This window comes from Hippocampus guttulatus, chromosome 12 (genome assembly GCF_054856545.1).
Source record: "Hippocampus guttulatus isolate MCC_2025c chromosome 12, RoL_Hgut_1.0, whole genome shotgun sequence".
Lineage (NCBI taxonomy): Eukaryota > Metazoa > Chordata > Actinopteri > Syngnathiformes > Syngnathidae > Hippocampus > Hippocampus guttulatus.
Genome location: NC_141272.1, coordinates 3,263,172 through 3,278,165, shown reverse-complemented (window position 1 = coordinate 3,278,165; position 14,994 = coordinate 3,263,172). Strand labels below are relative to the sequence as shown.

Sequence of the window (14,994 nt, the reverse complement as noted above, 5' to 3'; positions counted from 1 at the left end):
CACTTGCAAAAACACATTACACTTGTTCCAGTGCCAAGATGGCCAGCGTCTGACCTTGTGTGACATGCGCAGACCAAGCGAATAACACTATTTGATTCTCCGTTATTCTTAACACTTTGTGGTCGCGTCGGGTTGTCTGGCGTCCAGTGTACGACAGTGTACCGATTGAGATTTCAAAACAAAGGCGTTCCGAGGTGCCAGTGACGGATCAACGTCATGGTAAGTGTGACATTAAGCGTTCAATGCAAACATGACTTAATTTTGCAACGCTTGTAATGGTCATACATTTAGCTTTTTTTATATACTTTTTATTTTGAAATGGAACTAGTGAGCTGCTTTTGCTACGTTCAGGCAATTTTGTCTGCCGGACAAATCATAACCCGTTTCACTTGTCCATATCAGGCGCCCTTTAAAGAGACAATACGAAATTAAGCATTTCTATACCCGAACGCCTTTAAAGAGATAATACGAAATTAAGTATTTCTATACCCGAACACCGACAGATACTTTCAACATGGCTCTGAGAGAGAGACGCGGCGTTGTTCGGCGTCGTATCAGCGAGCCAGTGGGGAGAATCTGCCGTTGCTGTTGGAAATAACTGGTTAACATCTGTAGGTAAGTTATGAGCACTAGGTAAAGCCACTACACACGCATATACACAGCCTCGACAATATATATACGATATTTTCTTCGAGCCTGCGTTTAAGTGATATATTACACCCATAACGTCTGTCAGTAACACACAATTGTGCTCGTCGACCATTACGATGAATGTTTTAGATGAGTGTAGTTGTTTTTGTATGCCAAACAGTACAAGTGTTTGGCGGTTGTGAAGTTGGGTGTTACATAATAGGCAGGGAGGGGGGGGGGGGGGGGTTGTGCCACTTTCAAGTACTTCCTGTAATTTCCATAACAGCGGAGGGGATGAGATCCCAACGGGCTTGGAAATGCAGACTTTCGGGCTGGGCAAAATTGTAAAATACAATTGCCAGTTTATGTCACCATAATCCGTTTTGCGACTCCCTTCGTAGTTTAAAAAAAAAGTCATTTTGCCAGTCATATTATTCAAAACACATGTTGCCTTTTTTTGACCACATTGAGTGTTTCTCCTGAAAGTTAACTAAAAAGAATCAACCTAACAATTATACAAGAAGTATATAGTCTTATAAATATAAATACATTTTTAAAAAACTCACTTTATTATGTGTAAAATGTGTCATCACTTTTGATCTATGCCACCAGATGGTGTGGGTGGCTTTGTTAAGAGTTGTCTCTCCTGGAGAGGAGAAGGCTCAGTGTATGGTGTTTGTGCGCATCCAATCAGTTCAGGCTAAGAAAAAACCCTTCACTACAATGCAGTGCAATTCTACAACCACAATGGCATATTACAAACAATGCATGCCAAAAAAAAAATCTTCACCTATTTGTCATTGTCAATTGGGCTGTAAATGTCCCCAGTGTGGGACAAATAAAGAAGGATATCTTATCTTAATCTACAGTCTGATTATTTTAAAGGGCCTGTTGTAATGACAGCGGCTTTGTTCCATCGGATGACACGGCACCAGGGTATGTCATGTTTTGACTGGTGCATGTGTCACAAGTGATGGGAATCAATTGATGTTGACAAGGTTCAGCAGAACATGATTGAGGACAAGTAGTTCTCGCTTTTGATTCTCCTCTGATTTAGAAAGCCTGCAGGTCAAGTTGCATACTGCCTGGCTGCTCTCCCATCTTCTTATTTCACGCTTGTGCTGAGTGTTGGATGTTATTGAGCATTTTAAGAATGATTATCCAGTGGAACCTGCGAATTTTATTTATTTATTTATTTTTTTGATGGGCATCTTGTCAAAGTGACATTTGTTCTCAATCCTCGGTCACATCACGATCCCTGCCCAAAGTCGTTTATTTGGAGTATTTGATTTTGACACCAATGGTCTTGGTGCCCTGTTGATCATGATGCCACATGATCATCGCAGGCGCTCACCAGCTGCTTTTACCGTTCAACCATTTTTCCGCCTCTCTGCGGTGTCGTTTCTATTCCAGTGGAAAGACGAAAACATCATTGCAGGTTGTGTTGCAGCTTGTCGGAGGGTGAAGGCAGGGCCACAACCTGTCTCACAGCTGCAATCGGGCGGAACAACGAACAGTTTGGGCAGGAGTTTAAAATCAGGAACACTTTGAACAGACCTGATGATGATGAACTGGCGTGCCCTTGCATTGGCTGGTGAACAGTCCAAGGCGTGCACTCAACCCACAGTCAGCTGGGATATGGGACCCCAATGAGGAAACATGCTGTAGAAAACGGATGGGTGGATGGATGATGAATTGGTCTTTGATTGTATTTTTTATTTTTTTTGGTTTTGTTTATTCGTCTTCAGAAGCCAGTATGGTAAAAGAGGAGCTTGTCATGGGTGAGCGTAGTTCTCCTCTTGCAAGCAGCAAGTATGCCAAAGAAAAGAGTAACAGTTCGACTGTGAGGGCGATGAGACAGAACAAGGACTCTGATGACTGCAGCGAGCGCGGCTGCCGCTGCAGCTCGGAAAAGGACTCCGGCTACTCCGGTGAGTTGAAATGAAACATTTGGGAATATGTAACAAAATGGTAGCCTGGCTTCAATCGCCTGGGGCTGGTTTTCACCAACACGGTGTGCAGTTAATCAGCTAAAGCAGCGTTCCCAAAGCATTCTGAGGTTGGGAAGCGCTGATCTAAACGTCTCACAAACCAATGATTATATTTCTCAGACAACGGCGCTGATTGGCAGCAGACGGATGCGTATCAGCAGAGCAATAAACATCAGGCAAGAGAGGCTGCAGGTGTGCTGCGGTTTGGTCAAAGCCAAGATTGTGGGAAAGGAAAACCTGGCGATCCTAAATGGATGCCAAGGGGCCAAGCAATACAGCCCATCTACATCCTCAACCGCAGAGCACTCAAGCAGGTAAAGACGGTTATGATCTTCAATGGAAAACTACTCCATTAAAAAAAAAAAATTGCACTATAAGTGAATCCAGAGCATACATTGCACCAGTCAAAAAAATGCATCATGAAGGGAAAACCCCCCCAGTATAAGTCACATTTATTGGGGAAATTGATTTGACAAAAAAAAACAGACCAAGAACCATGGAGCTTGGACTCGGCATCAAAATCCCCCTACCCTAATTGTGGGTGTGTTTGGAAATAAACTCCGAGCGCGCACGGTTTCACACGACCATTCAGAAACTCAAAAGCGTTATTCAGAAATGCTTTTCGGATATTTGGAGTGTCGGAGTGCAGCGGTGTTTGCAAATTAATGGAAGACCAGTGCTGTCTGCCATCTCCGAACACACACACACACACACACGCACACCTCAGAGTGGTGTTAGGGCATCAAAATCAATTGGCAAATAGTTTTGATGCATTTCCGCCACTTTGCCACTGGTGATAATACACAAGAATCACATTCCTTCTGATTCTTATCCTTGTCTTCTTTATCCCTTTAGACAGAAGCCATCCCAAAAAGTGGGTGGCGGTTTTGGAATAAAAGTAGCAGTGACGTCGCTGGTTCCGATGGCGCTCACAGGATTTTTTTCCAGCAGCCCAGCTTGATGCCCGCCGCCCTCCAAATCCACAAGCCTTTCTCCCAAAAGAACAGCACTTCAGGGAATAAAGTTACCCCCTACCGACCCATTCTCGACTCCTACCCGCGCATTGCAGCGCACCCCAGCAAAAAGCCTCCTGATAAATCTGCGTTGAGCGACGGGGTGCAGAATTTCAGCAAGAGGGTGTGCACAGAGCAAAAGGGAGATCTCGAACCCGTAGCCAGGAGTCAGCAGCCGGCAATCTCCACTTTAAGGCAGCCCGCTTCGTCCTCCTCTAGTCCCACTCGGGAGCCCTCGAGTTCAGCACACCGCAGTCCGCCCACCTCTGCGGTCACAAACGGGGGCCCTCAGAGAAGCGGAAGCGTCCGCCATCGCCGCTTCTTCAACACCGCGGACGTCCTGCGGCAGTCTGGCCTGCTGGACATCACTCTGCGCACCAAAGAGCTTCTGCGCCAGAGCAACGCCACCGAGCGGGAAATAGCCGAGCTGCGCTGGCATACCGAGCTGCTCTGCCAGGCCGCCTGCAGTAGCCCAAATGGCACCTCAACTTGGCAGAGGGTGCATAGAACCATGGCCGATTCCAACCGCTACGCAGATCTGCAGCATTTGCGATTGCCAGCTCACCGGGAATCAGCCTGCCGTTTGGAGAGTGCTGCAAATGGGGCCTCGCGGAGGCGGGACCCATCTGCCCGCCTCCCGGAAACACCGAGACAGAACTGCGTGTGTGTAGAACCGCGCCGAGAGTTCTTGTCTCGTGAGACTTGCCCCGAAAATGTCACCTTCGTGCCTCCTGATAGTTCCACTGGTTAGTGTGAGGTGTCGTGCCTTAAGGTTGAGAGGACGGCACTCGGGCAGAAAGCTGTACCTGACAATCGGGCGCTCCTTTCTGGAAATCCAACTCGGTGACTCAATTAAAAAAATTCAAGTCCACTTTTAATACAATGAGGATTATGCTCAGAGTGCAACTCTTGGGGAACAATGGTCCCCATCACTGGTGTGCGACGGGTGCTCCGTTTACACAAAAATTGCTGCTGAAGTCCCAACAACAGTTCATAGTCCAGTCAAAGTAAATTCACAATTACACTAAATATTTGTGTGGAAAACACTTCTAGGCCATAATTCTAAGTACTGATGTCACTCAGCGTGCCTTCTCCTATTCTTTCACCACTGCACAAACGAGTTCATTGCCCTCAGTTGGTATCCTCAATGTCGGTCCTGGCATAAAGGGGGGACCCCCTCTAGGTGCCTTTGGGATTCTGCATAATGTGCATCATTAATTTGGACAACAACTGAGAGGAATGGATCGCAAGTCACATGCAACGCTCATTTATCAGAGCACAATTCACAATTTTTCGCTAGGGCGCGTTTCCATTTTCAGTTCCAGAACGGCCCTACTCTGCCTGGCCTGGTCTAGCCTCCGTTGCTTATGCGTCACAACAAGCAACCAAATCAATTGGGGCGGGACCAACTCAACTGTGCGAGCTTCCATTGCACAATCGCCGCGTGTGGGGTTCTGCCACAAGATTCCACGAGTGGGTGAGTTTTGCCCACTTCTTTTGCATTGATTCACAGTACGAATTGCACTTGCATGATGCAGCAACATTTCAAATTACAGTCGCTCCTCAAATGCACGGACACATTCGCATAGCCCCCCCCAAAAATGGCTGGTGGAGTTGAGGATGAGGAGAGAGGAGCTAGAGCAAGAAAAAGTTCATGTTCTGTTGTATATTTTTATTTTTTTTAATGTTCTGTAAAGCGGCCCTGTTGTGAAACCGCTATATAAATAAAAGAGATATTGTTTTATATTGTATTATAATGCTCTTGTTTTATTTTCTCGTTCAAAGTATGTATCACAACTGCTAATGCGCGACACCTGGTGCTAACACGAACTGGGTTATTGGACAGTAACTGGATAAATCTAAAAAAGGTGAAATATTCCCGGTCGTCATTGATGGAGAACTAACGTTCCATTTGTTTTCTATCTCAAATTGTTTTCACTCCCCCGAGGTGAACTCATCGTTGCTTCACCACCAAGAAATTATTTTGGATAGCTATTATTTTGAAGGTGGCCACTGCCGGTCCCTGGCGGCCGAATACCATAATGCACAATCGCTGTGGCGGCTGGCTTGACTCCCAACTTTGCGAGTGGATGTTGGCCCGCTTGGCCTGACCGCAGTTCTAAACACTGGTGACGCAGCACCAAGTGTAATATTTATCCGTGTAACTAGGAGTTCGGTATCTTTCTCAACACTTCGACATGGCTGCGATGGCCGGGGATCGAACCTTCATCCTGCGGGTTCGCAAACGACCACAGCAACACCGCCCCCCAAATTACGAAGAATAAAAAATATATAAATGCAAGAATGACACATCATACAAAGTAAACCACGCCTATCGATTTAAGAATGATCAATTAGTATAACTTGTGGATAAGTATCTTGCTCAACACCAGCGAGTCCCCGCCCCCTCGCCCCCCTCGCATGCTGACCGCGACCTTCCGACTCGTGACGTCACGGAGACGTCAAGGCTCCAGCGTGAGCTTGATTGCCCGTCACACGCAGGCAAGACTGGAGGGCGAGACACAGTCAGCATGAGGTCAGTTTGACTTATTGATTGACTTAATGATTGACGGACAGTCATTTTGGGACTTGGGTACAATTGGATTAATTGATGAGTGTCGCCGTTATACTTTTTGCTTGACTGAAGAGCCAGTGATTGATCGATTGATACTTGGATGCATTCCACCACGAGGTGACCTTTACTCATTGCATTGATTATTATAACGCCATTGATTGATTCTGATGGGTCTGATATTTCATTGCTTGTCTGTCGGATCGTCCAACTTGCAGTGTCAGGTGACTTTGACGTAGCTCATTGTTGATTTGGTAATCATTTATGGCTCTCTTGGTTCATTGATTGATGAACCGAAACCTATTCCTGTGTGAGTTTATTTTTTTTTCACATTGATTGATTCATTATTGAAATTTGTATCGATTGGTCATAGAGTTTATTGCTAGTCAACCAAGAGGTCTATGTTCTTATCAATCAATTGATCGTGTGTGTGTGATTGTGTGTGCGCGTGTGTGAGTGCGCCTGTGTTGTTGTCTGTACGTGTAATAAGATAAGATAAGATATCCTTTATTTGTCCCACACTGGGGATAATAGTGTGTTTGTGTAAGTGTATGAGTGTGTGCATATGCATCATTATGTGTGTATGTGTTTGAGCGTTTGTGTTTATATGTATGTACTGTATGTGTTTTTGTGTGTGAGTGTGTTTTCATTCAAGTTATCGCGCCTACAGTAAGTGTATTTGTGTGTGTGTCTTTGTGTGTGCGCACACGTGCACATGCATTATTGCGTGCACGCGTGTGCGCGTGTAGGCTAGTGTATTTGTGCGCGTGCCTGCTGCTGGGCCTGGCGGAGGCCGAGCACGTGGTGTCATTGACTCAAACCTTCGGAAGCTTCCAGTCGCCAAACTTCCCAGCGACCTACCCTGACAACATGCGTCATCGCTGGGACATCCGTGTTCCCGACGGCTTCCGTGTCCGACTGGACTTCAGCCATTTTGACCTGGAACCTTCTGACATGTGCCAGTGCGACTACATCAGGGTGAGATGGCGGCACGCATCCACAAACACCCAAACATGCATGGACAGAAACTTGCAGGTCAAACAGTGACGTGAGAAATTGTGTATGTGTGCGCAGGTGGAGGCTGGGGGAGGGGCCTCGGACGTGGGCGGGTCTTCCATCATGGGCGTGTTCTGCGGTGGCAAGTCTCAGGATCCAGATAGCGCTCCGGGTCCCGAGCCCCTTGGTGCATCCGGCAACATCGTCAGTGTCGTCTTCTCGTCGGACTTCTCCAACCAGCAAAACTTTTCTGGCTTCCAAGCCCACTACAGCGCAGTCGGTGCGTCTGGCTATCTGCGTGACACATTTGGTTTGGGGTTCTAAACTCATCTTGAATCAGGATTGGGATTGTTTTAAGAGTCATCATTATAGTTCATTCAGATTTTAGGTTGGCTTTTGTTTTCCAAATTCAATTCCTTTGGATTAATTTTAGTATTAGTTTTAGTTTTTTAGTACTGACAAGGGAGGATTTGTTGAGCACAAGATGAAACAAAGGTAACAATAATTCTTGTGTAGTAAAGGAAAGTAGTAAACCACAACTGTTGGACCTCCCTTTTTCTGTGGCCATATAGTCAAACCAGAAAAAATGAATCAAAATCCTTAACGCTCATGTTGGAAATTCAACAATCAAGGACATTTTTGCAATAATCATACATAGTTTAAATCAAGTCTAAAACGTTCTTTCCAATAATAATATGTTATATGCGGCCCCACGAGTCTAAACATGGCATTCTGATTTACATTGCTTTTTGTGGAATATGAATTCAGCAGAAATATCCACCCATTTTAATTTTAATCTATCTCAAGGCGCCGGGCATTTTGCCACTTGCATTTTGCCTGAGCAACTGTCACGTCATGACAGGAAATGTCATTGTAATTGACCGGCACTCAGTCTCTATATGACTGACCAATCCAGGGTGTTGCCCAAAACTGGGATTGGCATTCACCATTTTTGACCGGTGCTTTTTGTTTGTCCCTTTGCCAACCCCAGACGTGGACGAGTGCGTGGAGGGTGTGGATGAGAACGACGCCTGCGACCACCTGTGTCACAACTACGTAGGTGGCTTCTACTGCTCCTGCCGCGTTGGTTACCTGCTGCACCACGACAATCGCACGTGCACAGGTTACAGGACACACACACACACACACACACACTGAAGTCACTGAATGCTTGTGAAAAGCCGAATTGTTGGTCCAAACAAAACTGCCCAATTTGGATCGGCGCCAAAATCTTCAAGCACACGAACGACCTTTTCAACCTAAGAGCTACACAACAGATAAAACGACTATGTGTGGGCGCGTGTGTGGGTGTGTGAGGCCCTTGTGTGACTGATAGTGCTGGCAGATTTCTTGTAAATATTTACACGGAACTGCATTTTTCTACTCGCACGCACCCACGCAGCTTGATTGATGAAGTGTGTGTTCTGACTGCGTGTGTTTGTGTGTGTGTGTGTTTATGTGCGTGCACGTGCATGCAAGTGTGTATCGTGCGCATGTGCATGAACAGTGGAGTGCAGTGGCCTGGTGTTTTCCGAGCGCGTGGGCTCCCTGAGCAGCCCCGACTTCCCGTCGCCGTACCCGAAGAGAAGCGAGTGCTCCTACGTCATCCAGGTGTCTCCGGGACTCAAGCTCCGCCTTCATTTTGATGACCCTTTCGATGTGGAGGACCACCCCCAAACCCTCTGTCCCTATGACTACATCAAGGTGCATGCGCACACACAATTAGAGACAACGATACTCACACAGTTTGGGCGATTCATCCGAATTGAACGCGATTCCGATTTTGGCTTGGCTCGAACTTTAAAACACGATCACTGAAGAAAAACGATGAATGCACAGAATGGCGAGGTGCCTTTACAAGTTCCCAACATTGTGAAAGTAACCTGAATGAACCATGTTGCTTTCGCATCAGGCATGTCACATACAGTTTGTGATTCTGCTGTGCCTGAGCATCGTTTAAGATGTTTAATGACACCCTCGTTGGAGTTTCCTGTAAAACTAAACACACAACAAAAATAATGACACACAATGTATATTTAAATCCAAATCATGCTTCGTTGTTAACTCATTCACTCCCAAAGACGTTATTAAACGTCATTTCAGACGTGGTCCAGAATTGGCTGGTACTGAATGAGTTAAAAGATCGCTACGGCTAATGCTAACGGAAAGTGGTCATCGACCTTCAAATAACGAATATTCACACACTAACACTCTGGAAACACAATTACAATAAATATTTATTCATATCGATGACTCAAGGGCTAAAATTCTTCAATCGCAACCTCGTTCTCTTTCGAAGTGTGTACTCTACTCCATCCTTGCAGGGCACGATGCTGCCCCTCTGAGGCCAACATTTTCCTTTCTTCAAAATTCAAGGATACAAAGTTCCAAGGACTTTTTTTTTTTTTGTCATACCAATACACATTGCCACATGACATGTCCCAAAATACGATCCAGGAGTTCCGAGGTTAGTCCAGTAACTCCCAAGACTTGTGCAAATAACATGAAATAAAAATAAATATGACGAAGAGATGACCTGAATTTCACCTGTTATTTACAGGGTCATTTTGTACCTGAATCGAGCGTTCATGTGCCCAAAATTTGTGACTGAGTGTGCGCATGTGCATTTCAGATCCGAGCGGCGTCTAAAGAATTCGGGCCGTTTTGCGGCGGGAAGTCGCCCGGCGTGATCCAAACGGACTCCAATATCGTCGCCATCTTGTTTCACAGCGACCACTCGGGAGAGAACGTTGGCTGGAGGCTGACGTACACCTCTGAGGGTGGGTCACACGCGTGCGCGCAGAGCGACTGTGTGTGTGAGTCATCCAGGTGATGGAATTTTGTCAAGTGGACTTTTGTTGTTGTTGGAGACCCCGCCCACTAGGAAACACCTCACCTGTCTTCTTGCTTTTTAAAGTCATATTCTCTCTCTTGCTCCTTCTCTCTCTCTCAATCACACACACAAAATCCTCTTTATGCCAGTTTCTGCCTTCCATTTCTTTTCTCAAGACAGAAAGTCAGTGTACCTCTCCAGTGCATGGGGCCAATGCCACGGTGATCCCGCTCCAGCCTGAGTACTCAGCCGGAGACCGCGTCCGGGTCTCATGTTTGCCGGGCTTCATGCTCATCAAGGTGATGTCACTTCCTCTTTCGCCCTATCCCCTGTCAATACACCTTATAGTCAGCTCGGCTTCCATAGTATTTCTCTCGTCGACCGGGCCAGCTGGATCTTGAAATGCCGCGACTTGAAATAAAAACCCATGCAATCGCTGTTACCCATCATTTTCCTGTGAATTAGCACACATGCCAAGAGGAAGTATGAAGTGTTTGTTTTGTTCTGCGGCAGGATGGTGAGCGCATGGATGCCGACTTTGAGATGCACTGTCAGCAAGATGGCACCTGGGATACCGCACTTCCTGTCTGTCAAAGTAAAAGTAAGAGTTGGGATACCGCACTTCCTGTCTGTCAAAGTAAAAGTAAGAGTTGGGATACCGCACTTCCTGTCTGTCAAAGTAAAAGTAAGAGTTGAGCTTCCGCACTTCCTGTCTGTCAAAGTAAAAGTAAGAGTTGAGCTTCCGCACTTCCTGTCTGTCAAAGTGAAAGTAAGAGTTGAGCTTCCGCACTTCCTGTCTGTCAAAGTAAAAGTCAGAGTTGAGCTTCCTCACTTCCTCTCTGTCCAAGTCAGCGCTACTCTCTCTTGGTTTGTCTGATGTGTGTAACAGGAGAGTATGGTTGCAGTCCAGATGTTCCGAGGGGGGCGGACCTTCCATCCTGCATGCATGGTAAGTGCTGACAAGCCTTCACACTGTTCTTTGGACATATTGTCATGTCGTTTTGATGGTGTCATTTCATGCTATGTCACGGTCACTCGCTAGCGTGTGGCCGTCCGTCGCGTCCGCTGGCCGTCCAGGTGAAGCGCATTGTGGGCGGTCGCGTGGCCGAGCCGGGGAACTTTCCCTGGCAGGTTCTTCTGAGCGTGGAGGACTCCAGCCGCGTCCCGTCGGAGCGCTGGTTTGGCTCGGGCGCACTACTGTCGGACACGTGGATCCTAACCGCCGGCCACGTTGTGCGCTCCCGTCGCCGCGGCACCCACGTGGTCCCCGTTGCCCCCGATCACATCAAGGTGATGGCAGACAACAGCCGCTATTTGGTTCGCATCTCAAGAAGGAAGCCCACAATATCACAAACTCTTTCTTTGAAACCCTAAACACAGTTTAAAACCCTAATTTGAAACTCGAACCCCCGTTTGAAACCAAAATTGGAAAGCCCAACACTCATTTGATACCCAAACCCCAGTTTAAAACCCTCACCTGATGTCACAGATTAAAACCCATTAACTCATTCAACACCAGCCAATTCTGGACCAAGTCTGAAAAGACGTTTAAAAACGTCTTTAGGAGTGAATGAGTTAAAAGTCAAAAGAAACGTATTTGATGTGCCGAAAAAAAAAATGGAAACTACTTGCGCGGTGAGGTGATAGCGCTTGCGTTGTCTGCCAGGTGTTGGCGGGCACGGTGGACGTACGGGACAAACGGGCGTCGGCGGTCCTGGCCGTGTCCCGGGTGCTGGTCCATCCCGACTTCTGCCCCAGCGACTTCGACAATGACATCGCCCTGCTGAAGCTGAGCACGAGGGCGGAGCTGAACCGCGTCGTCCGTCCCGTCTGCCTGCCGCCGCCACCGCAGGTACGCAAAGTAGAGGGCGGGGACTCAATGACGCCGCCAAATGTGACATGTTATTCACGTTAAACTAAAATAATCATGTCTGTTCCAATATTTTTGTTGACTTGAAAAGTGGGTGGGTTCAGAAAAAGTAATGACCTTGCCGCTCCAATACTTTTGGAGGCGACTGTAGTTCCTGGTCTTTGCACGTTCTCAGTGCTTATCTTCAAACATGTCAAACATCCTCAGGAAACGCATCTCTGACTTGCACTTTTGTCCCCTCTTCGTCCCGCAGAGTGACGCCTCTGTGCCCCCACCCCGCTCTCTGGGCGTGGTCGCCGGGTGGGGCGTGTCTCACCCCGACACGACCTCCGACCTGCTGCAGTTCGTCCGGCTGCCGGTGGTCCCGCAGGACGAGTGTCGCGCCAGCTACGCGGCCCGCGCGGGCAGCTACAACGTCAGCGACAACATGTTCTGCGCCGGCTTTTACGAGGGCGGGCGTGACACCTGCCTGGGCGACAGCGGGGGGGCCTTTGTGGCCCAAGACCCCGTCAGCCGGCAGTGGGTGGTGTTCGGCTTGGTGTCGTGGGCGGGGCCCGAGGAATGCGGCAGTCGGCGGGTGTACGGTGTCTACACGCGCGTCAACAAATACCTCAAATGGATCCAGCAGCACCTCGCGGTGGTCCCGTAATGATGTCACACACAACACGAACCCGTCTTACAACCTTAGCACCACTATGTAGTGTAAATATAGCTAAGATTGTGGCTAACATATCCTAAACAATTGCCAAGCTATAGTGAACGCTGCGGATTTCACGTAGACGTGTTGTAGACATTACAATAACCCCCTTTAAAAAACACACACACACACATAAAATCGTGCGTTTTTGTACTGTCACCCCAAGATGTCAGGAAAAACAACTCGGCAGATCGTACCAAATAGTTTGGGAGCAAACGACTTGCTTGCTTTGATACATTCTTGCCATAATCATGGCACCATAATCATAATAAAGTTGTTCCATCTTCGAGTACTGTTTAGCCCAAAAATAAAAGTTATGTTTTTGTTCTTTTCTTTTCTTTTTTTACAGTGTAAGGAATTAACTGTGTGCTTAAATTGTATTTTCTTATTGTTTTTACAGTGTCCTTGGGTGGCATGAAAGGCGCTTTTAAATAAAATGCATTATTATTATTATTATTATTATTAAATACATTTTTTGGGACAGGCAGATTTGTGTTGACCTGTTTTGATTTGTTTACAGGGCGTCGTTGGCGTCAAAGAGAGAGAGAGAGAGAGAGGAAGGAAGAAAAAAAAAGATGTTGATGGAATAAACACCAGTGGCGGTTCTGGGGGGGGGGCAACGGGGGCCAGTGCCCCTGTAGCACTGATTCTGGCCCCCCCTGTGGCCCCCCCTCCGAGCGTAGATTACGCAGTCGCGCCGAGTTGCCGACGCGAATGGTGGAACCAAAGTGCGTGATTTAACATTCTCGTCGGACCCTTTAGTGCGCTGCACCACTTAAAAATGAGCGGGAAAATGAGAAGCAGTCCGCAGAGAAGGAAATTACCACGACGTGTGTGTGTGTGCGCGTGCGTGTGTAACTTTTAGTCTCCCTTTTTATTTTAATTTTTATTTAACAGGATCAATATATAAGACATTGCCTTTTAAGATTTGGATAATTATATGCACGTAAAACATCTAGCTTGAGTGTATTTGCAATTTTTGTCCCTGGCAGGCTGGTACCATATCATCCCCTGGCTTGAATATTCTCAACAGATGGACACGGCGTATTGTTACGCTTGCAGACATTTTAGCCCTCCTAATACTGTTTTTTTCTCATCACTGTAATGTTATGACTACAATTTCAAAGTTTGAAGAGATAAAAAGTCAAATAAGATTTCGAATCTGTCTTTTTAGCCCTGGGTTGAATGTACCCCCCCATCAAAACCCCTGGCCCCAGCCCGGCCCCCTCAGTGAAATTGATCCAGAACCTGCACTGATAAACACGCGACAGCTGTTGTTGATTTGTGTCATTTTTATTGTTTGATATTGCAAACCATTTTGCGGTTTATTTCCATCACATACTCGCATGTCCTTGTTCACGTTTGACCTGTCACGCTTCGTTATTTCGGCGAAGTTTCGTCGGCCCGCCGGCGGCCGCAAAGCGCTTTCTTGCACATTTGCCGTAATTGCGTCACGTGTGCCGCGTACACCAGCGGGTCCACGACGGGCTGCACGAGCAAAAAGTAGAGCGACAGGAAGTTCTGCAGGGCTCGCGGAAGGGCCCTGACGTCGAAGCGCACGTGCACCACCTGGAAAGTGCACCCGAAGCTGAAGTGGACCAGCGAGACCAGATGCGGCGCGCAAGTCACCAGCGCTTTGCGCCTCGCTTTCCGGTGGCCCGAGAACACCGCGCGCAAGATGCTGGCGTACGAGTAGAGGACGGGCAGCAGCGGCGCCACCACCGACGCCGCCGTGGCCACCAGGCCGTAAACGTCGATGGCGCGCGAGTCGCCGCACAGCAGCCGGGCCACCAGGTAATTGTGGCAATACAGGGAGGGGATGACGTTTCCGCACAGCGGCCGGCGGGCGTTGGCCGCCACCGCGGAGGCCACCCACGCTATCGAGTACACCCACAGAAGCAACACGGCCAACAGCGCCCGTCGCGGGGACACCAGAGCGCCGTAGCGCAGCGGCCGACAGATGGCCAGGTAGCGGTCGTACGACATGACGGCCAGCGTGCAGAACTCCACGCGGGCGTACAAGTACATGGCGAAGATCTGCAAGAAGCACGCGGCGGGCGACACGGCGTGAGAGGAGTTTAGCGTGTGAGCCGCCAGGGGCGGGAGGAGCGAGGTGGAGCCCAGCAGCTGGTTGGCGAACAGCGACGCCGCCAGGACGAACATGGGACGGCCGCGTAGGTCGTCGTCCCGGTAGATCAGCGCCACCAGAGACGCGTTGGACGCCACGATCGCCGCGTACAGCAACACGGTGGCGCCGAAAGCCGCGTACCTTGCGGGGCCCAGGTCGTCGTAGAAAGACAGGATGAAATAAGAATACGTCACGTTAGATGTCATCGTCGCGTGTAGTGCTGGCCTGCTGCAAACGATTCGGTTGTCTTCAGGAGTACGGTGA

The 14,994-nt window shown here is 48.1% G+C and overlaps 3 protein-coding genes across 4 annotated transcripts; 2 read left to right on the top strand and 1 right to left on the bottom strand.

Moving 5' to 3' along the window:
• Positions 1–26: 26 nt before the first annotated feature.
• LOC147196963 (CLOCK-interacting pacemaker-like) lies at positions 27–5,385 on the top strand. 2 transcript variants are annotated; one of them, XR_015102464.1, is made up of 6 exons: positions 27–219; positions 504–615; positions 2,379–2,561; positions 2,742–2,935; positions 3,477–5,111; positions 5,191–5,385. XR_015102464.1 is itself a non-coding variant. In XM_086125491.1 (5 exons), exons 3-5 carry the CDS (start codon positions 2,387–2,389, stop codon positions 4,383–4,385), a joined length of 1,278 nt encoding a protein of 425 aa, XP_085981617.1. In that variant the 5' UTR covers positions 27–219; positions 504–615; positions 2,379–2,386; the 3' UTR covers positions 4,386–5,385. The 2 variants fall into 2 exon arrangements, 1 of the variants encoding a protein (XP_085981617.1); XM_086125491.1 differs by having other exon boundaries at positions 3,477–5,385.
• A 118-nt stretch (positions 5,386–5,503) lies between these two features.
• Positions 5,504–13,756, top strand: masp1 (MBL associated serine protease 1). Its single transcript, XM_086125494.1, has 12 exons — positions 5,504–6,170; positions 6,956–7,184; positions 7,281–7,482; positions 8,194–8,325; positions 8,710–8,906; positions 9,835–9,982; positions 10,216–10,334; positions 10,549–10,636; positions 10,925–10,984; positions 11,078–11,325; positions 11,702–11,887; positions 12,159–13,756. The coding sequence occupies exons 1-12, from the start codon at positions 6,166–6,168 to the stop codon at positions 12,552–12,554; spliced, it is 2,010 nt and encodes a 669-aa protein (XP_085981620.1). The 5' UTR covers positions 5,504–6,165; the 3' UTR covers positions 12,555–13,756.
• A 226-nt stretch (positions 13,757–13,982) lies between these two features.
• Positions 13,983–14,936, bottom strand: LOC147196961 (olfactory receptor 10C1-like). Its single transcript, XM_086125739.1, has one exon. The coding sequence runs from the start codon at positions 14,934–14,936 to the stop codon at positions 13,983–13,985; it is 954 nt and encodes a 317-aa protein (XP_085981865.1).
• Between the last annotated feature and the right edge of the window lie 58 nt (positions 14,937–14,994).

Bases quoted from the DNA above. Each gene is read 5' to 3' on its own strand.
- LOC147196963 (XM_086125491.1), top strand. From the start codon at position 2,387: ATGGTAAAAGAGGAGCTTGTCATGGGTGAGCGTAGTTCTCCTCTTGCA. The intron at 2,562-2,741 runs GTGAGTTGAAAT...TATATTTCTCAG, and splicing joins AAAGGACTCCGGCTACTCCG to ACAACGGCGCTGATTGGCAG. The intron at 2,936-3,476 runs GTAAAGACGGTT...TTATCCCTTTAG, and splicing joins ACCGCAGAGCACTCAAGCAG to ACAGAAGCCATCCCAAAAAG.
- masp1 (XM_086125494.1), top strand. The intron at 8,326-8,709 runs GTTACAGGACAC...GTGCATGAACAG, and splicing joins CGACAATCGCACGTGCACAG to TGGAGTGCAGTGGCCTGGTG. The intron at 10,985-11,077 runs GTAAGTGCTGAC...GTCACTCGCTAG, and splicing joins CCTTCCATCCTGCATGCATG to CGTGTGGCCGTCCGTCGCGT.
- LOC147196961 (XM_086125739.1), bottom strand. From the start codon at position 14,936: ATGACATCTAACGTGACGTATTCTTATTTCATCCTGTCTTTCTACGAC.